This window comes from Cynocephalus volans, chromosome 1, assembly GCF_027409185.1.
Source record: "Cynocephalus volans isolate mCynVol1 chromosome 1, mCynVol1.pri, whole genome shotgun sequence".
Classification (NCBI taxonomy): Eukaryota; Metazoa; Chordata; class Mammalia; order Dermoptera; family Cynocephalidae; genus Cynocephalus; species Cynocephalus volans.
Genome location: NC_084460.1, coordinates 9,585,499 through 9,612,469, shown reverse-complemented (window position 1 = coordinate 9,612,469; position 26,971 = coordinate 9,585,499). Strand labels below are relative to the sequence as shown.

The following is a 26,971-nucleotide window of genomic DNA, read 5'->3' as shown; positions in this document are numbered from 1 at the left end:
TAGCACCTTAAGTAGATTTATTTTAGCCTGAATCCATTACCTTACAGGATTTTTGGAGTGATAACAAACTCAACAAAGACTTGTGTAATTTTCTTTTTATATCTTTGATATCTATGACTTTAATTTGTAGTATAAGTATGTGCAATCCATATAGTTCATAATTATATGGTACTGTTAATCCTTATATTTAAGAAAACAGCCCTTTTGATAATAATTTTTAAAATTGGAGATGTGCCAAAACATTTATATTCAGGAACATTTTCATGAAATGGTATTCATTTCTTTCAACACCCACAATTTACTTTTAAATTTGTCAAAGCCAAGCTATTATACTTAAAAAAAAAAAAAAAGCTTGTCATCAAAATACAACTGTTATTTCCATAATAAAAATTAAAATGAAACATAGTGGCAAAAAAATCCTTCCTTATTCTCTAATTGAGAGTCGGTCAATTTATTAAATCTTCAGGCTGTAAGGATTTTTCCTTAGTTCGTGGAATCTGTAATAGTAGAGTTATGGGTGGAACTCTACCCGTCCCCTCCTCTCACGAACGGATGTCCAGATCCCCGAGAGCAAGGGCGACACGCTGGTAAAATGACCACGCATGTCTCCTAAGTTATTGTACAGAGAAGATTCGTCACAAATATCCACAAGTATTAGTAAGAAATTACTTGCTACACATCTCACTGCTTTCGGAGACATGCCACTTTATTTGGCATCCACGGTTCAGAACCCTATTACAGACGGCTCTTAAATGTCATGTTATAATTATGAAAAAGAATTGCTTAAGTAATCAGAAAAAAATAGTACTGTTACAAAGTTCTGTAACAGAGCTCGACTGAAAGAGCGAGCGTGGAGACAGAGCGACCGGTCCTTGGCTCCTGAGATGGTCCTACTTTAACAAGCTCGCCTTGGGTTTCCCTCCCAGTCTCCAGTGGAATTAGTCAAAAGAACGTCATGCCTCTCTTGTCCCCTGACCCTACATTCAATCATAAAGCGATCACGGAACAAAAGCTCATTGCGCAACGTAACCTTCTAACCCCAGCGCTGTGCGGGCCGCTAATCCGGCTCACAATGCGGGCTGCTGCTCTTTTATTCTCCGGCGCCCGGGCACAGTGTGGAGCTCAGCAGCTGAGCGGCTCTGGAACGTCCCAGCAGCGCGCCGGGCCCCGCCGACGTTTATTTAGCAGGCTGCGGGCTCCGCGAGGGGCCTTCCGGAGAGCCGGCCGCTCCCTGCTCGCCCGCTGCACAGGAGCCATGTACCGGCGCAGCTACGTCTTCCAGACCCGCAAGGAGCAGTACGAACGCGCCGATGAGGCGCCGCGCGCCGCCCAGCCCGAGAGCCCGGCCGAGGAGGGCCGGCTGGGGGCGCCGGGCCTGGCGGCGCTGCAGGGGCTCGGCGAACGCGTGGCCGCCCACATCCAGCGGGCCCGCGCGCTCGAGCAGCGCCACGCCGCCCTCCGGCGGCAGCTGGACACCTTCCAGCGCCTGGGCGAGCTGGCCGGCCCCGAGGACGCCCTGGCCCGCCACGTCGAGGGCAACCGCCAGCGCGCCCGGGACCTGGTGGCCGAGCGCAGCCGGCTGGAGCGCCAGGGCGCAGAGGCGCAGCGCGCGCTCGACGAGTTCCGGAGCAAGTAAGCGGCGGCCGACCGTGGGGGGAAACCGAGGCAGGACGTGGCTGGCCCAGGACGCGCGGGTCTGGGAGCACGCTGCCCCCCAGGGGTGGAGGGCTGTCTCTGGTCCCCCTGCGACCGATGATCTAATCTCTGCAGAGGGTGGGCAGGTGGCACATTTCCTTAAGATAAGAGTAGCTTGCATTTTAATAGCACTTCACGGTTTACACGAAATGGTATCTTTTGCTTTTCAGGTATTTTTAAATTTAGGTGTAACTTACATGCCCCCAAATGCACAGATTTTAAATGCATAGTTCAATGAGTTTTGACAAATGTATATATATACCTGTGTCACCACCAACACAAGCAAGGATTATTTCCACTACCCCAGAAAGTTCCCTCCTCTCCTTTCCCAGTCAATCCCACTCTCCCCAAACCAGAGGCACCCCGTGTTCTGATTTCTATCACCATAGATCAATTTTGCCTGTTCTAAAATTCCATGAAAATAGAATCTGAGAGTATGTACTCTTATATGCCTAGCTCTTTTGCTCAGCACAATGTTTTTGAGATTATGAATGTTATTTAATCCTCACACCTTTATCCTTACTGCACCTATTTTACAGATGAGGAGACCGAGGATCAGAAAATGTAGGAATTGAGGTAATGTCACTCAGCTGGTGAATTGTTGCAGGGACTGGAATTCAAGTTTTGGGCATGCTAAGTCTGATTGTCTTCATGACATCACCGCTGACACCTGGGAATTATGTTTCAATGTGTGTCCTCTGGTGTCTTGTCACTCAGAGTGCAGTCCATGGACCAGCAGCATCTACATCACCCAGGAGGCTGCTAGAAGTGTAGACTCTTGGGCCCACCCCAGAGCTCATGAATCAGAATCTGCGTTTTAGCAAGATCCCCGGGTGATTCATAGTTTAAACAGTTAAACACTGAAGTTTAAGAAACCGCATGGTCTCTCCTCCCCACAGATGGAATTGTGTGTTAAAATCACCTAGGAACTGTTAAAAAGAAAAAAGATGCTCAGCAATCTATCACCATCTTTTCCAAGTTACAAACGTGTGTGTTCTTTGCCTCAGGGGGCCACTTCAAGGAATTTATTCTGGGATACACTCCAGCAGGGATGAAATGGCATGCCTGCAGGGATATTCACAGAAGTGCAGTCTGCAATAGCAAAAGCCTGGAACCAACCTAAATGCCCATGAATACGACACAGGTCATAAAATTGTGCTTCATCCATGTAGTGGAATACTGTGCATGGTAAACAAAACAAAAGAAAACAAAAGAGAATATGTTATTATTGTTTCCTTCTGAAAAAGAGGGGAAGAGTAGAGATTTTTTGTTGCTTGCATAAGGAAAAAGATTTCTGGAAACACACACACACATAAACACAGGTTACCTGTGCTGGATAAGGGAGTAGGAACTGGGCAAATGATAGAAGTGAGAAGGAAACTTTTAATGGAACATCTTATTTAAAATTAAAAAAAAATTGCTTAACCATATAAGAGATTTATCCATTTAAAAATTACGTAAATTAATTTAAAAAATACAGATGTCAAGGCCCAACCCTGGACCTCTAGTGGGGCCCAGGAACATTAATTTTTAACAAGCTTCACAGGTAATTCCAGTGAACAGCCAAGTTATAAGGTAGCCAGAAAGATTTCTCTGAACCTGCTCCATGTTTGAATTCCACTTTCTCAATCTAAATCTTAGGCAGTTTATTCAACACTGTGTACCGAACATATTTATCAAATCATATTCATTAGTTCAGTTATCATCAGCCCTTCTGTTTCTGGTTTTGATCCATAGAAACCAGTTTGGAACTGGTGCCTTCTTTCATTCCAGTATTACGAATGTTCTCTACCTAGGTAGTTGAATAATTTCAAAATCAGGTCTTTAGCTCATCAAAGACTAAATAAAACAAAAACTAAATAAAAACAAATAAAACTACCAAAATACAATGATGAATTGTCCAAATGTCAATTGTCCAAATTGCTGAAAACCAAACTAATTTGTGTAAAACAGTTAACTGAAGCTAAAGTGTTTTATTCACTATATGAATTCACTTATAGGAATATATATGAATATATGAATTCTTACTATGAATTCTTTATAATGAAATCACTTCTCTTTAATATGATATCTAGATTTGTCTTTACAACATGAAAATTATCCATGATATCACATTAATACGTTGATTATCAAACATGTTTTTAAGCTACAGAAACTGTTAGATGTTTCCAGCAGGAAAGAGCAATGAGAAAATTAGATTTTGTTAACAGTTTTATTCTCAAAGCTGATTATCCATTTGGAAAATAATTTGTCTCCATTAGATCCACACACAAAAGAAACTGCTAAATGTGACATCCTGGTGTGAAACGTAAAACTTGTGCAAAGATGTTTAGCTTACTGGTTACAGCTGAATTCAGGTGGATTTAGAACTGGGAGTGTGTGCACAGTGCACATATTCCTAATTGTTCTTCCCTAAGTTCAGGATTTTTAATTCTGAAAACACAGTGGCATGGTTTTCTAGCACTTTTTATGGCTATGTAGTACTTGACTTGAACCCATGCCACGGGCATGCAAGGGCACAGAAAGCTGTGCTTTGTGGGTTGGAATCAGTGTTAAGTAGGGTTAGTTTCAACCTCAAATGACAGAAACTCCAAAGTGACATTGGCCCATCTCACACCTATTAGGATGACTACTATAAAATCAACAACAACAAAACCAAATAACAAATGTTTGCAAGGATGTGGAGAAATTGGAACCTGTGTGCACTGTTGATGAGGATGTAATGTGGTTCAGTTGCTGTGGAAAAACAGTCTGGTGGTTCCTCAAAAAATTAAACATGGAATTACCATATGATGTAGCAATTCCACTTTTGGGTATACACACAAAAAAATTGAAAGCAGGGTCTTGATGAGATATTTGTACACTCATGTTCATAGCAGCATTATTCACAATAGCTAATGTGGAAGCAAACCAAGTGTCCTTTGTTGGATAAATGGTAAGCGAAATGTGGTGTATACATACAATGGAATATCACTTAGCCTTAAAAAGGAAGGAAATTCTGACACGTTACAACATGGATGAAACTTGAGGATATTATGCTAAGTGAAATAAGCCAGTCACAAAGAGACAATTACTGCATGATTTCACTTATATGAGGTATTTAGAGTAGACAAAATCATAGAAACAGACAGTAGGATGGTGGTTGCTGGGAGAAGAGGAGAATAGGGACTTAATGTTTAATGGGGACAGAGTTTCAGTTTTGCAATATGGAAAGAGTTCTGGAGAGGGATGGAGGGGGTGTTTGCACAACATTATTTAATACACTGAACTACAGTTTATGTGTATTTTATCACCAGCAAAAAAAAAAAAAATGTGACATTGGCTTGGCTTACCGGAGATGGAAGTTTCTCTCTGTCTTGTGTAAGGTCTGGGTGAGCAGTTTAGTATGGCACTCTACAGTGTTTGAGACGCAGAGGGCTCTGCGTGGCCGTCCAGAAGGCAGCATCCGTGCTTCAGGCTGCAGGATGGAGGAAGGGATGCAGGTGAAGAGATAAAGGCACACCTACACCGTCGCTTACCAAAGCTGTCAGGAAGCTGCCCCACACACTTCTGCTTCCATCCCATTGGTCAGAACTTAGTCACATGGCCACACCTAGCCGCAAGGAAGGCTGGGAAATGTAGTGTCTCGTCTAGGCAGCGCTGTGCCCACCAAACTCAAGAACTCTACCTTCTGGAAGAAGAGAATGGATAGTGGGGGCGGCCTGCAGGGAACAAGGGGAGGGGTCCTGTAGGCAGGGGCCTTCTCTCTTTCTTCAGGGGTGAAATTCCCAGAGGAAAACCGTCACTCTTACCAGAATGATTTCTGGGGCCTCTCTGCTTCCTTGGTCCCTATCATTTTCTAGAAGGGAGGAAATTAACTAGGAGAAAAAAAAAAAAAAATACACCTGCTCATAGTTTCTGTTGCTTTATTAATCTTGTGAATGTTTAAATTGGAGGTTTCCCTGCTCTACCCAGGCAGTGTGATGTGGTCATCAGAGCAGTTTTTGGTGTCAGACTCAAGTCTGAGTCCTGACTCCATCCCTTTCTTAGTTTGGAGTCCTCCAGAATCCACGCCTGAGACAGGGATTGAGGGCAAGTAGCTTATGTGGGAGGTGACCTCAGGGAGCAGCAGCAGGGTGTGGAGAAGTGAGGCAGGAGGGGAAGGCGGCCAATACCGAGTGCATTATCAAGCAAGTTGCTGTTGTGGGAACTGGGGCGACCTGGTGCGTGTAGATCGTGCCTCTGTTATCCCAGCCGAGAGGGAGGGAGCTGTGGTATTTCTGCACCACCTCGACTCATAAGAGGTTGAGGGCTGCTCCTGGGGCGGGGAGGTTACTGACTCTCCACCTGTCCAGCCTGCTCTGCCCACTGGCAGGAGTGATGCTGGAAGGATAGGGGCGCAGCAACCTCATCTTGTCACATGGAGGTAACAATAACTGTTCTCTTCCAGGGTGTTGTGAGGATTAAATGACACAATCCAGAAAAATTGTTATGTTACACGTGTTAATAAATAAAACAGTATAGGAAATCCAAACAGGGTCGGGTTAGTGGTGTTTGTTGTAGGTCGTGTAGAACGGCCTCCCTCTCTCTGTGCTGCTGCTGTACGTGGGTTACACGTATTCCAAGACATAATTTCCTCATCCTTGGGGTAGCTGGATTGGGAGGGGGGATTGGGGGCTGCTGGGGCCTCAGGCTGGGAGACTCCTGTTCCATGACAGCTCCCAACTACTTCACCCACTGTGCAAATGTTACCATTTCTGCATGTGCCACAATGTGAAAAGGATGAGGAAGCAGCAGGCTAGGAAATGCAGCATTAGCTGTTAAAATGAAGAACCTCTCCTTAAAGGAGAGGGCATAGTACTATGAGATTGGATTTAATGCTGGTTGTGTGATCCACAGATGAAGTCATGGAAGCCGTCCAACTCTCGCTTATGTGTCCAATTTGCAGGTATGAAAATGAGTGTGAATGTCAGCTGCTGCTAAAAGAAATGCTTGAGCGGCTTAACAAGGTGAGCTGAGCCCATCCTTGGTTGACGCGTTGAACTGAGTGGCCAAAGCAGTTGTTTCCCATCTGTCCTCTTTGTGTTATTTTAGGTTTCACCTACTTCCTTTGCTATCACTCTTTCTTTTTTAAATTTTAATTAATTTTTTTCATTTTACAAGTTTATGGGGTACAGTGTGTTGTTTCAGTACATGCGTATATTGTATAATGATCAAATCAGAATAGTTAGCATATCTGCCACCTAAACATCGATCATTTCTTTGTAGTTATAACATTAAGGATCTTTTCCGGCTATCTTGAAATATACAATGCAATATTCTTTGCCACTGTCACCCTAGGGCACCAGAACTTATTCTTCCTATCTAACTGTCACTTTGCAACTTTGTACCAGTCTACCATCCTTTCCCTGGCCGCCCCCCCCACTCCACCTCCCTTTTCCTGCCTCTGGTAACCAGTATACAACTCTCCGTTTCTCTTTTTTCTCTTTTTATTTTTCTTAGTTGACCCATGATAATTGTATATATTTCTGGAGTAAAATATGATATTTGAGTTCATTCATACTGTGTGATGGATATCACCTCCAATATTTATCACTTCTTTCTGTTAGGAACATTCAACGTCGTCTTGACTAGCTATTCAGAGATACACAGTACTTTCTTGTCTGTGGTCTCCCTGTTACTATAGAACCCTAGATCCCTTTCTTCCCATCTCTCTACTATTTTGTATTCACAAGCACCTTCTCCCCATCCCTTCCCCCTCTCCCCCACCAGTCTCTAGTAACCACTATTCTACACTCTTCTTCTATGAGATTAACTTCTTTAGCTTCTGTGTATTAAGTTAGAACATGTGGTTTTTCTCTCTCTGTGCCTGGCTTATTTCACATAACATAACTTTCTCCAGGCTCATCCATGTTGCTGCAAATGGCAGAGTTTTGTTCTTTTTTATGGCTGCGTGGTATTCCAATCTGTCACTCTTTCCTGACTTCTTAATTTCAACTGTGTCTTCGTGAGTGAACTCACACCCCTATACACAGTACCCCTCTACCACAAGGTAAAGGGTCTCACGATAGACACATACACCGTGAAGCTTATCAGCTGTGCTAGGCTATCAAAATGTGCCAGCATACAATGACCGAAGGTTGTTTTACCGTTCAGACATACTGGTCCCAAACACCAAACTTGGGAAGGAACTTGCTTTGGGTAGTGGTTATTTGGATGCAGTGAAACCTCTATCCTGTTGGATAAGAGTCTGGAGATTGCTGCTCCATAGGAAAACTCTGAAGGGAACAGAGTAAGCAATTTCTCTTTCCTCTCAAGCTCCCTCTTTTTGGAGCATGAAAAGTAGCCACATGGGGGGGGGGCACCAAAGATTCTTAGCTTCTTTCCTGCAGAGGTTTTGCGGAGCTCTTTGCAGGGTCACTTCATGTCTTCCATCATCATCCTAACTGATTGGATTTTCTGCTGTAGCCAGGAGAACTCCACTACCAAATAGCAGAATAATCCTAGACAACAAAGGTTGGACGAAATGAAGGATGGTGAATGCTTTAGGCACTGTCCTTTTCTGATGATTTAAGAACTCGAATGTCAGAGCAGAAGGACCCATGGAGACTACGTAGTTGAGCAGTATAGCTTATTTAGGGCACATGGGCTGCCATCCTTCATCCCTTCCATGCCTGTAACCTCATCACAATTGCTGATTAAACACCAAACTTCCTTGCTGTGCACAAATATGCCTTAGCATTCTTCATGTAGAACTCCAGACAACCACTTCAGTCAGGGTGAGCTCAGGAAGTTTGACATTCCCTGGCTTTGTCCAACCTCTGTTGTCTAGAATTACTCTGCTAGTTGGTGGGAAAATCAGAACTAGAATTTAGGGAAACCAAATTTTGCTTTGTCCACGCTACCTGCCTTCGTGTACCTTCCCTTCTCTGGGTGAGCATACACGAGTGTGTTGTCCAAACCAGGACACGTGTGTGAAGGAGGGTGCTGTCAATAATGATGCAGGTCCATTGATGTAAACTGGGACTGTCTCAGGCCAACCGGGACATGTGAGCACTCTGGATATGAGCGCAAAGAGGGCGGCGACGATGTGCTTCAGGAGAGCCCTAAAGACACAAGCCTGTTGGAAATCTGAGCTGGAAGTTGAACCTTACTAGCATCCAACATAACCCAGCTGTTCTGCTGACACCTGTGGCTCATTCCCATTCTTGTGTGTGTTGGCAATCCCAGGCTGCCAAACGGGGCCACCATCTTGTCCACAGACCACTGCCTTCAGGGTCATAGGTGCCCAACACTCTTCACTTAGGTACCAGTTCAGGCCCTCCCAAGCCCCCTTCTCAACATCAGCACGTGTTGCTTTGTAAGTGTCTGCCTTCACTGCAAGCAGGCCTTTCTCTGGACTCTCTTCTAAGGCTTTTACTCACACAGTGCCATTGTGGACACTCAAAGAAGGGGGAAAAAAGAATGGGGCTTTTCTTTTTAACATTGGTGGAAAGTACAGTGCATTTAAAAACAAGCTTAAACCTTCTGTTGTTTTTCTCTTATTATAGAACCAATACATATTCTCAGTAGAAAAATAAGACAATATAGATATTGAAAAATAAGGAAAAGGCATTTCACTATTTTACCACTCAGAAAACAGCTATAATACCATCACGTATATTGCGACATAGAGTGTGGATGTTTGAAGTATCAGCCCTGTGAAAATGTTATGAAGATTCTGGGTAAAGATGCTACCAAGAACCTGGGTGAAGGCCAGCACAGGGAACTGGCCTGGCTGTACCCTGGGTCCAGGGCAAGCCACGACTGAGCTGTGTAGTCCAACAAGGGAGTGTAGCCAGTTAACAGGACCCTCACACTACTGCCGAGTATCTGCGAGGGTGTTGGTGGATTGCCTCATCTCTCTGAGCCTCAGTTTCCTCATCTGTGCAACAGGAGCAATAACAGTCCCCACCACCACAGGAGTAGAAGTCAGTCTATGTGCCTAGTGAGAATTAACCGACATAATAGTGTATATGACTTGCTGTTACACAGTCATGGTTATTATTACAGAGCACTTGATGTGATAGATGCCAGCTTACTCTTCTGCAAAGGGTGGGGTTCACAACCCTGGTGGCATGAGAGATGATTTTAGATGGTGCATAGAGCAGCAATTTTTTTATAGTTATAATTTATTTTTATGATTACCTTTTCTTTATAACAGGTGACATAAAAAAGTTCCTTTTCAAATAAATATAAGTAAAAATGAGTCATTTTAAAGAAAAATGCAGAGTGAATAATATAGTACAGGTGATACTCAGATATGGCAGAAGTCATGAACATAGCTTCAAATGCAGGAAGTTGGGGAGTTCCTTTCACCAGCTCGTGGGAGCCTTGGAACAGTCTTGCATGGAGCAGGTTTTACCCCCAGAAATGACCTAGTCCAACCCCTTCTCTTTGTCAGTGAGGAGACTTACCCTTGGTGAGGTTAAATGACTTCAGAGTCCCACAGCCCATCTGTAGCAGGTGTAGACAGGAGTGGGGTCTTGTGCCCAGGGCTCATTCTTTGCATCCTAGGAATATCTGAGAATCTGTGTCTCTCAAAGCCAGACACAAAGCCAGGGTGCTCTAGGTTAAAGATGGCCCCAGAGCCCTTGATGTTGGTGTCCTATCCACACCCCCTAGGCCACCCCAGCAGTCACCCAGACACACTGAACACATTGATGGCCTCCTCTGTCTCCCTGGCTGTGGGAACAGGCAGGCTCTGCGTGAGGCACAGTCCAGAAGTGCTGGGTGTTAACACCCCAGGAGTGACCCTCAGCCACTGAGGAACAGGAGTGGGTGGATTAGTTCCCCAGCTGCCCCTCTTTCATAGTGATAGTTCACAGGTGATTCCACACGATCCCTCAGAGGGTCCCCGACAAGACTGAGCCCCATTGTCCACAATGATAACCTGCTCTTTATTGGGTTTTCCCTTCTCTGGGTCACTTCCCTTATCCCTACCCATGCTTCCTGGGACCACGTCCCAACTAAATGACATGTACCCAACCTTTGCCCCTGGGTCCGCTTCTGGAGAACTCATACTAAGACAGTTCCTCAAAGAGTTGGCCAGGTGAACACTGGACCCTCTCGTCACAGTCCATGGAGGTCATCAGATGAGAAGAAAGGCTAAAATGGGAGAGAAGAATTCTTATCATGTTGGCTGGCCATGTCAGTGATTTTGGTTGATAAGTCTTTGCATGTCCATTTGCATCAAATCCATAAGGTTTTGACAGTCAGCTAGGCTCAGGGCCCGCTTTCTTTGGTCTCACTTATGGAATGGGTTCATTCTCGGGTATGGCCGTGGGGACTCACTGAGCAGTCTTTGAGCCCTGCTCGGAAAGGATCACCATGTATGTGAAGGGACTGATGGCTGCTGCTTCACAGACCACCAGGCTTTCATGCTGCCCATGGGACTAAACCTCCCGAGCTTGCATCCGCACTTTCATGGCCAGAAAAGCTGAAGCAGGCCAGTCTTTGCTGTGTACAAAAATTCCTCACCATCTACTCCCATACTATGGCCAAAATCACCCAGATTTTCAGCCTTTTGATGTAATAAGAATTCCAGATGACTTTTAAATATTTGGGTTTGACTAACCTCTAAAATTCCTTGCCACTAAATATATACATATGAGGTTATTGGTCCCCAATAATGCCTGAGTTTACTTATCTTAAGGAAACTATAAGGAACAGACTTTATGGTTTCCTTCTCTTTTTTCTTTAAAATACCCCTAATTTAAAAATGATATAGGTTTTAGTCAAATGCTTTCACTTTAAAACAATTTAAAAGAATATTTAAAGGCCGACATGTGCTTTTCCATGTAATTTGTGTGCATCTTAAACTCATCTGTGGAAAAGAGCAAGAGGCTAGGGAGCTTAGGGGTGAAAGGTGGGGCTGAGAAGCTTCCACCTTCAGGGCTGCACATCTTCATGACCCCAAGAACTCCTCTGAGGCTGGCAATGAACTTCAGAGGAGAGGACAGGAAACTGGGAAGAAAGGGTTTAGGAGGAGGCTGGGGGTGGAGAGGAAAGAAGGGTGGTGGCAGAATGCAGAGGGAGAGGGCAGAGTTGAAGAAATGAGGCAGAGGAGAGAGAGGCTAGAAGCTGGAGGTGGGCAGAGCCCACCCAACACCCTGTTCCAGGCTGGCCTTAGCACATGGAAGGAGAGCGACCTTACCATTTTTGGAAAGATTTTTGACATCCAGGGTTGAAGAGAAAGTGTTTTAAATTAAATTCTAGCTAACTAGAAATCTTAATGAACTTGAATATCCATGCTTTAGCAGTTGGTTTATTAATGGAATTTCTAGAATCCCTGTGAATAAGTTGGCAAGGCTGATTTTCAAGGGCACATTGAACTCTAATTATTTCTCCAGTCCCTTTCTCAAAAATGGCTATAAAGAGTCTAGACCAGTGGTTCTGAAACTTCAGTGTGTGTCAGCGTCACCTGGAGGGCGTGTTAAAATCCAGATGCCTGGGCCCCGAAATTCTGATCCAGCAGGTCAGGGATCTGCTGGAGTATTTGCATTTCTGATCAGTTCCCAGTGGTATAGTCTGGGGACCACACATTGAAAACCACCGTTCTAGATCTAGAACATACACAATGTCAGGGTTGGCATGTTTTCTAAAATTAGATTGTTGATTCAGAATCTCAATTCGGGAAAATCTAGATGCTTCTGCTGGTGAAGCTTTTGAAAACTCAGCTGACTGCATCCAAAGCATAATAATAAAAACACAAGCGTCTACACATTCTGTGTTCTGTTGCAAACAAAAGAAAACACTTCCAAAACAAATTCTCCTCTACATATCAGCAACTGCACATTCCAGTGGCACCTACTCACCTTTGGGAGTTTTGGGGGCAGTTTATCAGGCAATTGTCTTTAAAGCAAGACAATGTGCTTGCGGAAGCATTTACTTAATCCCTATTTTAAGGTCAAATATTGACTGGCCTTTTATTATCACCACGAGCAGTTTTACAAACTGGACTGATAGGACCCAGGAGTGGTTGTTTCAGCATGATCCTAAGAGGCAGGCGGGGAAGAACGGCAGGATCCTCGCAGGGTGGGATCAAGACTCAGCACTAGACTCAGGACTAGTATAGAGAAGCCCAAGACAGATTCCAGTCCCATTGTCTTCCATTAACTTCCTTTAACTAGCTGATTGACTCACAGGAACAGTCTGGCCTGAGGCTCCCATCTGTAAAGGCAGACTCCAGTTTTTGAGCTGCGTTTAGCAGAGGCCTCAGGTCCATGGTGTGGCTTGAAGGGCTGTGAGGGCAGGAGGTTGCTGGCCGGATGGGGTGCCTGTGGCCTTGGTTAGATCCTCCAAGAAGAGCATCTCTACTTAGCTTCTACACATTGGCTCCTATGGGATACTTTGTTTGAAGGATGGCACCAGGAGCTTAAAAATAGTTTGAGGCCCAATGACCACTAGGGTTCCTTCTATTTCTAAACTTCTGAATGTTTGATCCCTTTATAAGTGATAACACAAAGCGTTCTTGAAACCCTGTTTCTGGTTCTTCAGCTCCAGTAATGTGGATCAATCGTGGATTGATGGTAAAAGTCACCATGACTGAAAATTCTCCCACTCCATGCTCAGCAGTCTTAAGAGGGGCAGAAGGAAGGTGGAAAAACATGGAGACTGGCCGGCTCCAGGTCTTTGCCCAACATGCTTTCACTTCTGCCCAGATTTAGCCCAGATTTAGCCATGCCTCTCTGAGGGGCTGTCCCCATCCCAGGATTGAGAATCACTCCATATGAGCCACTGCTCCTGAAGGGAGCAGGGATACATCCCAAAAAACTTAAATTTTTCTTCTTATCATTGTGGTTCTGCTGTCAATCAAGATAATGGTCACATGACTGATGCTGGCCCATCACTCTCTCCAGAAGTGTGACTTTGAGGGGCAGATACAGAGATGAGTTCATTTGGAGCTGGGTCACTCTAAGGACAGTTCATTAACTCCTGCTACTTAGATTCCTGGGATTGTCCCAATTTCTGTTCTTCTTGAGGCCTGGCTGTTTTTCCTTTATATTCTTCAAATTACCCAGCATCTGTCTGGTTCCTCGGCCCTTTTGCATTGTTGGAAAGACCCAGGCTTCCTTTTCTCCACCTTTTCTCTCATGAGGGGTCCTCTCCAGGCTCATGTGATAAGTCTAGGTAATGCTGAGAGCCAGGCACCAGGATCTCCAAGGGGCCTGTCTGCTTTTCTGGGGCAGGAATGTCTTGATTTGCAGAAGTATATCACTAAGGGTCTGACTTCCTGGGGTGGGCAACATGTGTCTTCTGAAAGAAGAAACACTACTATTGAGTTTCCATTAAACTCTCCCTAACTGACCCTGAGATACAGGATTTGAGGACCCACCATTAAGCCCTCAGAATAGTGACCTGCTGAAGGCAGAGCTTGTTAAAGGTCAGTGACTAATGATTAATTAATCACATGAATGATCTCAGAAGCTAAATATCCATAGCTAGATTTCACATTAATTTAGTTCAGACAACTCAGAACCATGGATCTGGAAAAATGTGTCCCTTTCTGTAATTTGGTTCATTCTTTACTTCTGACTTAAAACGAAAGCCAAAAAACTTCAGACCATGTGTGGGTTTCTTAAAGGGAGTGATTTTCGTACAAGCTGTCACTTCTCCCAATGAGCAGCAGGGCTGGTGGCAGCAGGAACCAGCTGCAGGGCCGAGGAGTGAGAGGAACCTCAGATAAGCAAGCAGGAGAGGCGGGGGGCTGTGGGTGAGCCACTGACTCTGCATATTGCTGTCCGTCCTTGTCTGTCTGAGAGTCCCTTCCCTGCTCACCCCGTGTTAGCATCCCTGGTGCCGAAAGAAGGGGTTTCAGAGACTTCAGAGGAAAGGATTTGGTAGCTGGAAATTAGAGCAGGGGAAGGCTGGGGCATTCACCCTGGACAGAAACCTGGATGAGCACTGAGGAAGAATGAAATTTTCCATGGTGCCTAAAATGAATCTTGTGGAGCTGTGCTGGCCAGGGAGGCCACTAGCCCGAGTGGCTGTGGAGCACCTGGAACGTGGGGGCTTTGAACTGAGGTGTTTTATGAGTGTAAAACACACACCAGGTTTCAAAGACCTCACCTGAAAAAAAGAATGTAAGATATCTTATTAGTAACTTTAAAAATATTGATTACATGATGAAATGATAATATTGGGGGAATATTGGGTGAACTAAAATCATTATTAAAATTAATTTCACCTGTTTTTCCTTTATTTAATGTGGCTACTAGCAAATTAAAAATTATCAGTGAGGCTTGGACAACGCTGTATTAAATTACTTGTTTGATTCTTAGTTGCATAAATATATGCAAAAAGGAATGCTTTAAGATACATCTCTAATGGTTGCGAATTGACCGATCTGATCTTGCCCAACTCTTAAGTTCTTTAAGATAAACTCTTAAGTTCTTTTGGGTAAATAAAGTAGCTTCAGAAGTTTGATTTGGGTGAGGATTAGCCACTCCCCTACAATCTTGCTAGCTTCAGACCAGATTCACACAGAGAGATATTTATTAAATAAACATTTATTCTGATTCAGGCTCCAAAAGTTTACACAGCCTGCTCTGTAGGCTCTATGAAGTCCCAGCTTTCATGCAAAGTTTGTGTGGAAAGCTCACTCAAGGCCGATTATTATTATTATTATCAGCATCAGACAATCAGAAATCTGATGTCTGATACTGAACTATAAGAACAATTAAGGAATCAAGTGCCTTTCCTAAGAATACAGCCCAAGGGCCTTGCTGGAACCTAAACCCTATTAGTGTAAGGGTGGGGCGTGTCCCCAGTTATCTTGGCCAGTCCACATACCTTGTCTTAACTCTCTTCACCCATGTGTGGAGAATGTCTTTTAAATATTTTAGCCAGACTACGTATCTGCCTTTATTAATGACAGCCTATTGCTAATATTCAACATGCTTATTAACAAGTCATTAATAAGTCAGTAAAAATCCACTTGCCAAGGCCTCAGGCATTGGCAGGAATGCATGGCCCAGGTGTCTCCGAGGGTGGGGAGTCCTGATGAGCCCACGTAATGCTCACCTGTAATACTGCCCTGAACACGCTGAAGCATTTAAGTCAGTTCCAGACAGCACAGCACATCTTATTAAGAGTGTGGACAGTTCTTTTATACTTATTTAGTTTATCCAAACAAGATCCATAAGGGCCAAGCCCGTGGCGCACTCGGGAGAGTGCAGTGCTGGGAGCGCAGTGACGCTCCCGCCGCGGGTTCGGATCCTATATAAGAATGGCCGGTGCACTCACTGGCTGAGTGCTGGTCACGAAAAAGACAAAAAACAAACAAACAAACAAAAAAAAAACAAGATCCATAAGATAAAAGTCAGTGAATTATCAGAAAGTTTGCTGAGAAAGTTCAACCTTCTGTGACACATGTGGTTTCCAACTTTAAAGGAACAAATGCTATTCACGGCAGCATCATTCTAAACAAGGCATTTTTGTGTCAAAGATACATTATCTTAAGGTAAATAGCAACAGGCCTTGGGAGAAAACTATTAAAATACAGGTTTCAGTATTAAGAGAAAACCCTTTCTCTGATGTTACTGAAATGTTAAGGTTACTTGATGTGTAAGTATACCTTAACTCTTGGATCTTTCTAGATCAAGGTTTCTCAATCCTGGCACTATTGACATTTTAGGCTAGACAGAGAATTCTTTGTTGTTAGCGGGCTCTCTTCTGTATTGCAGGATATTAAGCAGCCTCCCTGGCCTCTACCTCCTAGATTAGAAGCATCCCACCACTCAAGTGGTGACAATTCAAACTGTCTCCAGACTTTGCCAAATGTCCCCTTGGGGGCAGAGTCACCCCTGTTGAGAACTACTATTCTGAACCAGTTCCAATGGTCTAGCCCAATGCCTTGCTAGAATGCAGAATCTCAAAAACCCTCCCAGACCTACTAAATGAGAATCTGCATTTTAATAATCCTCCAGGTGCTTAAACACCTGGCCAGCCTTACACCTGTGTGCTGCGGTACATGCATCCCTGGCTCTGTGGCTCTCTTTCTCATTGCAGGAAGCTGATGAGGCCTTGCTGCATAACCTGCGCCTGCAGCTCGAAGCCCAGTTTCTGCAGGACGATATCAGTGCGGCAAAGGACAGGTATAAAAAGGTAACCATGAGCCTTCTGAAGCCAGAATACCCAGTTTGGGTTTGGTTAACAAGCCCAGGGCACTCGTGGCTGAAAACTGAGGCTGCTAGAGTGGGCTGCCTTTTGGGTGCATTTGCCCTTAACCCAAGTAGGGGCTGGGCTGGTCTCTGGATAGGACTTAATGAGCTAGATATATACAGAGGAGTAGGCAATGGTGGGGTGTTGGGGGCCATGGTGTTGGGAACTAGTATCTATATTGTACATTACCATTTACTAGGTGATTGTATATAGATCTGTCTTGATTAAGCTATAGTCCGTCAACTGTCTCAGCTCAGAAAATTCAGAAATGCAGAAAATGTAAAAAAGTATTGTTTTTTAATTTAGCTCTGCCTCTGAGCCAGTTAATTGAAGGAACACATTTATACAGGAGCTTCCTCTCCTATAGTGCTCTGGTCTCCCTCCACCCCCACCAGCCGCTCGCAGGCCTGACTTTGGGGGACCTTGGTGTACTGGAAAAATCAAATCCTGTAGCTGTGTAACCATGGCAAGGTGGCCTAATCTTTCTGAGCTGTTCTTCATCTCAAAATGCAAATGCCAGACTCCCTAGTGCAGCTGTGTGGGCTAACTATTAGCAGATCTGTGGGCGTCTGGCCCTGACCCTGACCCTTGGGGCTTACCTCTCCAGTGGGCTCTGGCCTCCCTCCTTGTGTCAGTATCTGCAGCTCTTTGCCTGAGGACTTTCTCCAGGCTGTGTGGACAGGGATGTGTTGGGGAACCACTGCCCCTGGGGGCAGCCTCAACCAGTGACTGGTGGGAGTTGGTGTATCAGCACCCCAGCTCCCTCTCACCTGTGTGGGGAGACACTGAGGCTTCTGCTCTGCACTGGCTCCCAGAGATCCCCACAGAGCTCGAGGTGCCCACAGTGGTGACTTATTGATACTCCTCCCCCCACATTGGCTGCCTTCCCTTCCCTGCCTCCCTTCCCTACTCCTCTAGTCATGATTCCTGGCATCATTGCCCAGATCAACTATCTGCACCTAGATCCTTATCTCAGGATCTGCTTCTGGGGAAACCCAAACTAAGACAGTGTGGCCATGTAGGTACCACCTGGAGCTTGGAGTGCTCAGCAAACCTTCCAGTCTCTCCCTCCTCAGTGTGAGCCTGCGTCAGTCCAAGGGCCTGTCCTGTTGCTCTGCACTGAAGTGCTTTCCAGCCCATTTTCCTCTTCCCACCTACCTTCTTGCCTTTGCTTTACCTTTTGTAATCCTGGGAGTAGTGCCTGGGGCCATGGGAGCAGCTCAAAGTGTTCTTCAAGGCCCTGTAGAAAAATAATGATAACAATAGCTCACACTGTGAAGCTTCATGCATTTTCTCATTGGATCCCAATAAGAGCCTTGTGAGACAGTGTCTCAGGTCAGATTCCTATAAGCAGAGCCCAGGTAGTGACTTTTGTGTAACTGATATATTAGTGGAGGGAGGGAAGCAAGGCAGGTCAGGGCAGGAGCTGAGCAAGGGTGTGGAATCAGCTGGAGTCCAGCCTTAGCCCTATCTCAGGATCTCACAGGTTCTGGAGACTCCTGTGCCAGTCAGTCATTGGTCTGCACTGGGGATGAGGCAGGGCCCGTGTGGCTTCCTGGACGAGATGACCATGTGTTGGCCAAGGGCTGCTCTCCGTAGAGGGCAATGTTATCAGTCATCACTCACAGAGCTGGGGACAGGCACACTGGCTGGTAAAGGGGATCAGTCATCCCTACAGTTTTACAGAACTTGCATTTTAGGAGGTTTAAATAGCTTGCCCAAGTCCCCACACAGCCAGTTAGTGATTCAGTCCAGGCCTGACTGACCAAAGCCTGGTCCTTGAAACACTGCCCTGTACTGGTGTCAGAAGTGGTTCTTTGAACCCTCCAGGGCCTCTTTCATTCTCTTCCGTTCTGCTTTCCTCTCACGTCTCTGCCTCCCAGGGCTCCATGAAGACAGCAGCAAAGCACCTGTTGTTCTTGTGAAGGTTAAAGGAGACGTGAGGTGCCCACCACAGAGTGGTCACACAGTGGGTGGGCCCATTGATGGCAGCAGAGTCACTGCCCTCTTCTTCACCCCCGGCTTGATCATGTCTACCCCATCTGTGAAGGTGGAGCTTGTGGAAGTATTCGTTCCTGGGCTAGTCCTAGAGGGAAACACTCGGCTTCTCATGGGAATGCTTTCCCTCTCCCAACAGAATCTTCTGGAAATTCAGACCTACATCAGCATCCTGCAGCAGATCATCCACGCCACTCCTCAAGCATCCACCATGACGAGTGGGATGAGGGAGGTAAGAATCGGAGCCATGGCTTCAGGGAGAGCAGGCTGGTCCCAGAGGGGAGCCGCACCTGGAGGCTTTTCTTACACCCCTGTGGGCCTAGCGAGCCTCGGCAGAGACCCAGGGAAAGACGTCAGGTGGGACTGTTCGGGGAGCCACGGTGGGTGAGGACCCCGTCCTGCTTTGCATTCACCTTGAAGTTCACCCTTCCGTTCTTACACTCCTGCTGTAGATGCTGAGACATCTGAGGACATGCACTGCACCTCTGACCAGTTTCTTAGGTATTTTCTCTTGAGAGTCGTGGGTCATTCTTCCTTGTGTACTTTATAAGAAACTGCCAAACTGTTTCCCAAAGCGGCTGGGCCATTATTTCCTCCCCACCAGCGGTGAACGGGAGTCTCTGTTCGCTCCACATCCTTGCCAGCACTTGGTGCGTTAGCTGTTTGGTTTTTTGCTCTTCTGATAGGTATGTTGTGTATCTCATTGCGGTTTTAATTTGTATCCCCTACTGACTAATGATGTTGAGCATTTTTTCATGTACCTATCTACCACCCGTACATCTTTGTTGAAGTATCTGCTGAAATCTTTTGCCGATTTTTCAATTGGGTTGTTTGTCTTCTTATTCTCCTCGATTTGATTACACATTTCAAGTACAGAAAACCTCAGACAATTAGTGAATATATTTTCAAGACCAGGCTCTGCTAATGATTGTGTGAGTCTGACATGAAAACTATGGAGAAAGAATAGAGATTATTGAAGCCAAGTTATAAAAACTGGGGATTTGGATGTGGACCATTATTCCCAATATAATGCTCCAAATTCCTTCTTCGCTCAGCTCTAGCTGCTCAACAGGATGTTGACATATTTTTTTCCTATGGTAATTTTTACTTAGGGAAATTTATGATGTATAATACGATACATATAAAAATAAACTGAAAAGGATTCAAATTGAAATGTCACCACGTCCCCTTTCCAGATGTGGCAGGCTGGTACAGGGTTTGGTGGTCAACTAAGATTTCGATTTTTGTGCAAGGATGACTTAGGACAGTGGTTCTCAACCCTGTCCTGACAGTGTTCTCAGCACTGGGAATTGCCTAGACTTGTGCTCAGGCCATGCCCTAAGTCAATGAATGAGTTGCTGGGGGATGGCGGGTGGGATCCTACTCCATGGCGCAGCATGCTGACAAGCTGCAGAACCAGCTGGCAAGGGTAGCCGGTTGCTTGAACTTTTTCATTTCAACTTAATTTTTTTATATCAAAGCTAAAGAAATCCTCAAATTTGCTTTAGAAGATACTTGTGAACCCTGCCTAACATCACCTAAGAGGCAGGAAAGTTACCTTTTTTTTGGCCTTCTTGGGGATATTCATGTCCAAATTGCCCACCAATTACCATCTCAGGATTCTGTTTTTCCTAACTGATGTAACTGAGGTTGCTACAAAGTCCTAAAATAGCTCTTTCCACAGCCTTAATTTTCTTTGTCAGAGATTCCTTTCCAGAGACATTATTTTTCAAATTAATTTTTTCCTCTAATTCAAAGATGTTTTACATTTGAGCACATTTTAAACTGTATCATCTGTTCCCTTGTAACAAAACCCTTTTAAGTTGTAAGATTATAGAGACTGACTAGATTTATTTTGATATCATCAAATCAGCATCACCTGGATCTTGTGAGAAATGTGGAATGTTCAGCCCGACCTCAGACCCGCTGAACCAGAATCTGTATTTTAGCAAGATCCCCAGAGTTAAGAAACACTATCCTAGATCGACCTTGCAAAAAAACCCAGAATCTTACCAGCTGACCCATCCACCTACTTGCTATCGGTTGACCAGGAACCAGCCTACCACACCTCTGGAGAAGGGACATGATGACATTTTTGTTTTAATTTGCATCCTGATTTTCAGTTTCATGTGCACAGGTTGTTGTGTGCACATTAAAGATGGAGAAGCACAGACTCAGAAAGCATCACATTCTCTATGAATCTTAGCTTAAACATGCTGCATACAAGTTAAACGGTTGCTTTCAGGTTTGTTTCATTGACTCTTGTTACCATCCTAGAAAATGTGGAAGTCACGTTTGCACAAATGAGGATATGATTAGTGTTGTTCCCTAAGATCATGGGCCAGCTGGTCAGTAAAGCATAATGTCAGTGTCCGCTAGGCAGAGGCCACCCGGGACACACCTAGGGTCGATTAAAGCTGGGTTTACTTTTCACTGCAGCAAGAGACTGCCCACACATGGAGATTTATGGGGCATCTTGGTGGAGGAGGGACATGGTATGGGGTCTGGGCCTGTGATTTTGGGGGAGAGGAAGATAAGCAGGGCCCTGCTCTGGATTGGGTGCTCTCAGAATGGGGATTGACCTGAGACTGAGTATCTTGGTAATTTGTATCTCAGATGCAGAGGAGTAGCGTGTGGTTAAAGCTGTACTTGATAGTGAAGCAGCGTCCCTCGTGTTAGTGGGAAGAGCAGCCTTGGTTATTTTTGTGCCTGCTCAGTGGTCTTTTGGACTGTTCTCAGACATGATCACAGAGTGGTCTTGTTTCTGGCTCATTCCCCCATGGTCTCAGAGTGACATCTTCGGGTGCTGAGTGGCATTGTTGATCAGTTTATAGCTAGGGAGCTGTGGCCTCCCTGTCAGTGTCAGCTACCAGCTGACAGCTGTGGGGCTGTCTTCCCTCCTCTTCAGTGAGCATTTGAGGGCCTCCCACGCCAGGCACTGCAGGAGGCACCCTGTGGGTGGGACCCTGGGGGTGAGGAGGGGAGGAGGTGACGATGAGCAGGAGCCAGGCAGTGAGGAGAGGCGGGCCAGAGAGTGGCAGGGGCCTGGCCAGAGCAGGTGTAATGGGCTGCACTGTCTGCTGCCATGCGAGGCTGCAGGGCGAGGATGTGTGAAGTGTAGCATATTTGCAAATCTGCCATGTACTGATCCCTAGGGACATGAGTCCCCTTCTCCCAGCTTCCCCCTTGTTGGCATCTTTGAGGCAGGGAAGTAGGGATGGAGACACAGAGAAACAAAGAAGACAGAGGCAGAGAGAGAAACAGAGACTGCGACATGGGGAGAGGGCAGGGAGCCAGAGAGAGGGACACCCAGCCTCTAGTTGCCGAGGCCCCCACAGCTATGCCTGCAGCCCCGCCTTCCCCACGTGGTGGGGCCGCAGACCGGACCTCCACTCCTTCCAGCACGTTTGTCTTGCTCCAGCTTCCTGCGCATCTGTGCTGTTGCTCCACCCACTTTGCAAGGTGTCTGTGAGGAGCGGCTGCCTTGGGCGTGTGGGCTTGAACCCTGGAGCCCTTGGCTAGACCTGGGTTTTGATTTTGCGTGGCTTTGAGTCAGAGCACTCGGGTGGAAGGCACTGCTCTTGAGCAGTCAGTCTTTTGTGAAGCAATTTGGATGTTTGAATAAGCAGTGGAGAGGCCCATCAGGCGAGGTTGAAGGAGGATTTCTTTCCAGGCCATTCCATGGAGCGTCCTGGGACGGTGCAGCGGCCTCACCAGGACCCGCTTCTCTTTCCCCGGCACTGCGCCAATGCCTTCCACAGAGGACGGCTCAGAGCTCAGGCCCACCATCCTCTTCACAGACACAGAAAATAGAGCCGAACGACAGTCCGCATTCCACGTTTTCCTTTTCACAGAAGGGAAACAGAGGCTTTGAGAGTCATCTTCTCCTGATCACCTCCGAAAGGTTCTGCCTCCTAATACCATCACCTTGGAGGTTAGGGCTGCAACACATGAATTTGGGGGGACACATTCAGTCCGTAACAGGCCCCTCACCTTTTTGCACCCTCTCCCTCATTGCATTTCCTCTGAGTCTGGCCTTCCTTGTGCAGGAGAAGCTGCTGACAGAACGGGAACTGGGCGCCCTGCGGAGTCAGCTGGAGGAGGGCCGGGAGGTGCTGTCCCACCTGCAGGCACAGAGAGCCGAGCTGCAGGCCCAGGTACTGCTCTGCACCCTCGTGTCTGCCACACGAGAGTCAGGGTTTCCCATACATTTCATGGAGGCGTCACGTGCATGCACAAGGACCCAGCTCAATGAATGACAAACCGAACATACCTATGCACCCAGCAGACATAACATTCTGAGTAGGTGAGGGGTTTCCCGGTGTGCAGGACTTTTAGCACCCACACTGGAAGGGTCCTGAGCAGATGGAGACAGGGGTCTTGCAGATTCCCGGCCCCTCAGAGGTTCCTCTGGTAAACCCTTTGAGTCACACCCCTCCCCTATTGAGCGTAAGGCTGTCCCAGCTTCTACATTGTTGATTCATTTGCCCAGGTTAAAGTTGATGTCAAGATTAAGAAGAAATGGGCACATGCCAGAATTTTTATCCTGGACTTGCTCAAATCTGTGCTTCCTGTTTTTCTTCTCATGATGCAATTTCTCCTTTGGAATTTGATTACAAACCTAGAAAGAATGGTGTGTCAGTCTTTGCCTCTAGTTGGAAATTGGTTAGTGTAAAGCTCATGTTTCCGCCCCGTCCCCGCTTTTGGGTGAAGCTGAATTTGAAAACTGAACTCAACAGAAACGCTCAGTCCTGTTTTTGTGGCTTTCCTTCTTGATTAATGAGCTTCATGGTTCATCCCCCGTGATTCCTTCCAGTTTTCTTTCTCTTGTTATCCTACAGCTGGCCATTCCAGTAGGAAATGCTGGATTAAAATACCGAACCTTCACACGGCCACGTAACCACATTTCCCAAATCAAAAAGTAAATTGACATTTGGTTTGACAAGTACACATCAGGGATGAGAGAACAAAAAATTTAAAAATTTGATTCTCTAGAAAACTTAGAACATCTGGATGTTATATGTTACTCTGTCTCTATCCTGCCATAAAATTGAGCAAAATTTAAAGCCACAGCTAGAGGTGGTGTTTTTCATGGATGTCCAGTGCCTGCATAACTGCTTAGGCTCTCATTTTGTAACCTTGGAGTACAGATATCCTAATTCCCACTCGAACATGCACTGCCCAACAATCTCACTATGCAGCAGCTCGTGGGGCCACTGGAGAGCAAACTAGGCTCTGTAATTGTCCCCGAGCCAAAGATTACAGCTGGAAAAATTAAGGAATGCCCTTAAAACTCTACCTTCTCAGGAGACAACCCAAGATCAGGGACCAGATGCCTCATCTTGTGACTTGGTCATGTGTGATTTCTTCTGAGGCCCTGAGAAGATAGAAGGAGGCGGTGTGGGTGAGAGAGATATGGTGTGTGTGTGTGTGTGTGTGTATGTATGGCGTGTGTGTGGTATATGAGGGTACTTCAAAAAGTTTGTGAGAAAAATAGAATTAAAATATACACAAATCTATGAATCTTTATTTTTATGATTTTAACATTTACATGTACATTTTTGTGGAGTATAGTGTGTTGTTTTGAATTCCTTTTCTTTTCTCTTTGGTGGCTGGCTGGTATGGGGATCTGAACCCTTGACCTTGGTGTTATCAGCACCACACTCTAAGTGAGCCAACCAGCCAGCCCACTCATGAACTTTTTGAAGTGCCCTCGTTGCGTGTGTGTGTTGTGTGTGGATCAGGTTAAGCTGTGATTAGGGAAGTGGATGCAAGCCCAGTCGTGGTCCTAGAGACCAATGTTTTCCACACTGCTAATTACAACTCATTATTGGGTGTAAAATGAATTCAGCAGAATCAACTCGCATTAAAAAAGAAGAAATCAACAACACTAGACTGAAGTAGAATAAGGAATAACAGAGCACATAGCAAGTAAAAAGTAGGATTTGTTTCTGAAAATTTTGTATTCAATATTTATGGATATATCTATTTGTTCCAATGCACACACATACACATGTGTATTTGTCCGATGTGTGTGGCTTGCAACGTGAAATGTGTTTTTTCCTGTGGCTCTGGTGATAATGTTGAAAACCACTGCCCTAGATACTGAGAAAGATGAAAGAGCCTAACCTGATACGGTAAATTCCAGTTTCAGAGCAAAAGGAATGTTTCTCTTTTATGTACTTATATGTATTTGTTGAATATAAAAATAAGAAATTTCATAAAGGATTAACCTAGTTTATTCTGAGAAAGTGAAATAAATCTATCTGGTTGGCCACCTGTTCCCACCCTTAGCTGCTACCAAAAGACTTACTGGTTTTACTGGGAGGTCCTCATCTCTCTGAAGCAGGCATCTTAACCTTCTCTTTTGGGCCATCCCCCGACCCCCTCCACCTTTGGTAGTCTGGTGAAGCCTGGGGACTCCTCAGAAAAATGTTGTTAAAGCCATAAAATAAAGTACAGTTAATTAAAAGGAAACCAATTATATCAGAACAGTTAACAAAATGTTATCAAATCATTTCATATATGATAATATGCGTTCTTATATTAAATAAAATCTAGCAGTGGGTCCAATGGAACATAAGTTGCATTAGTCTTCTGTTGCTGCCTTAATGAATTACCACAAACTAGGGGTTTAAAACAGCACCCCTTTACCATCTCACAGTTCTGTAGGCTAGAAGTCTGGGCAGGTTCAGTTGATTTCTCTGCTCTGGGTCTCACAAGGCTGAAATAAAGGTGTTGGCTGGCCTGGGCCCTTGTCTGGAGGCTCTTGGGGGAGAATTTGCTTCTAGTCTCATTCAGTTGTTGGAAGAATTCAATTCTTTGTGCTTGTGGGACTGAGGACCCCGTTTCTTTTCTCACTTCTACTTCTGCATTTCTCTGCTTCTGCTTTTAAGGGTTCATGTGATTAAGGGTAATCTAGAATAATCCCTCCTCCCTTTTTTTTAAGGTCAATTGATTAAGAACCTTAATTACGTCTGTAAAGTCCCTTTTGCCATGGAACATATGCATGGATATAACACCAAAGGGCACATATCAGGGGACCAAAATTCTGCCTAATTAGCTCTAATTAAAACTCAGACTTGGCTGGGCCCACCTGGGAGTTTCTGACTTAGTAGGTGTGTGGTGTGTCCGGAGAATGCATTTCCAAGTTCCCAAGTGATGTTGACACTGCTGGTCTGGGAACCACACTTCGAGAACCACCAGTGTAGGGGTGGGTCCCAGGTTGGGTCAGAATTTTCTGCGCCTGGTTCCCCTGAGTCCCAGGCTTGGGTCCTCTACAACCACATTCAAAATGTTCATGGCTGAATTTTTGGTGGTTTCCAGAGGTTTTAGTGGTTTTCCAAAGGAGTAGCTATAAGCTCAGAGCTCTTAGGGAGATTCGGGTACAAGGCTTCTCGGCAAGGCCAGTACTATAACTGGGGACTTGGTTGGCAGCCAGAGGAGGGAGAGCTTCTGGCAGGGCTGTGGCATCTGGTTCTGCCTATGGTCAGGGCACTGGCACTTCCAGAATCCTTCATAGCAGGAGTTCTCAAGGTGAGGGATCTGGCCCAGCAGCATCAGTGTCACCTGGGAACTTGTCAGAAATGCAAATTCATGGGCACATCCCAGACCTACTGAATCAGGAACTTTTTGGTGGGGGCCAGCAATCCCTGTTTTAACAAACTCTCTAGGTGATTCTACAGGCTCAAGTTTGAGCGACACTGGGCTGTTTGGAGCTGGGGTCCCTCCTTCAAGGAAGCTGAACACAGACACAAAGACCGCTGGAGATGGCACTTCTTGCAGGTAGAGGAGAAAGGGCAGGCAATTCTGGTTCCTTGAATTGCACCGACTGACAGTTTCTGTGACAGGGAAGTGAAAAAGTCTTACTAATGGCTAAGTGGAAAGCTCCCAGGTCTCATTTCTCATTTAAGTCACTTAGCACCATCTAGTGGTAAGTTTTGGGAAGACACTGCGTAATAGGCGAAGGACACTGATTTCTTGTTTCCTTTTTAAGAAAAGACCTTGGACTCAAAGGTGTCTGGGGTCCTAAGAGGACCGAAGCATGAGCTTGCCCCTCCATATGGGGCCCACTGTCAGGCCCCTGCCTGTGTTC

The 26,971-nt window shown here is 45.6% G+C and overlaps 1 protein-coding gene across 2 annotated transcripts in view; it reads left to right on the top strand.

Annotated features, from left to right (window-relative positions):
• Positions 1 to 1,255: 1,255 nt before the first annotated feature.
• The window catches only part of BFSP1 (beaded filament structural protein 1), a 36,180-nt gene continuing 10,464 nt past the window's right edge, over positions 1,256 to 26,971 (top strand). The window contains exons 1-5 of one of the 2 annotated variants that reach the window (XM_063076462.1): positions 1,256 to 1,632; positions 6,623 to 6,683; positions 16,726 to 16,821; positions 19,016 to 19,108; positions 22,926 to 23,033. In XM_063076462.1, the coding sequence (XP_062932532.1) occupies positions 1,256 to 1,632; positions 6,623 to 6,683; positions 16,726 to 16,821; positions 19,016 to 19,108; positions 22,926 to 23,033 (735 nt within the window). The remainder of the gene's footprint in view (positions 1,633 to 6,622; positions 6,684 to 16,725; positions 16,822 to 19,015; positions 19,109 to 22,925; positions 23,034 to 26,971) is intronic. The other variant, XM_063076468.1, reaches the window with a different exon arrangement.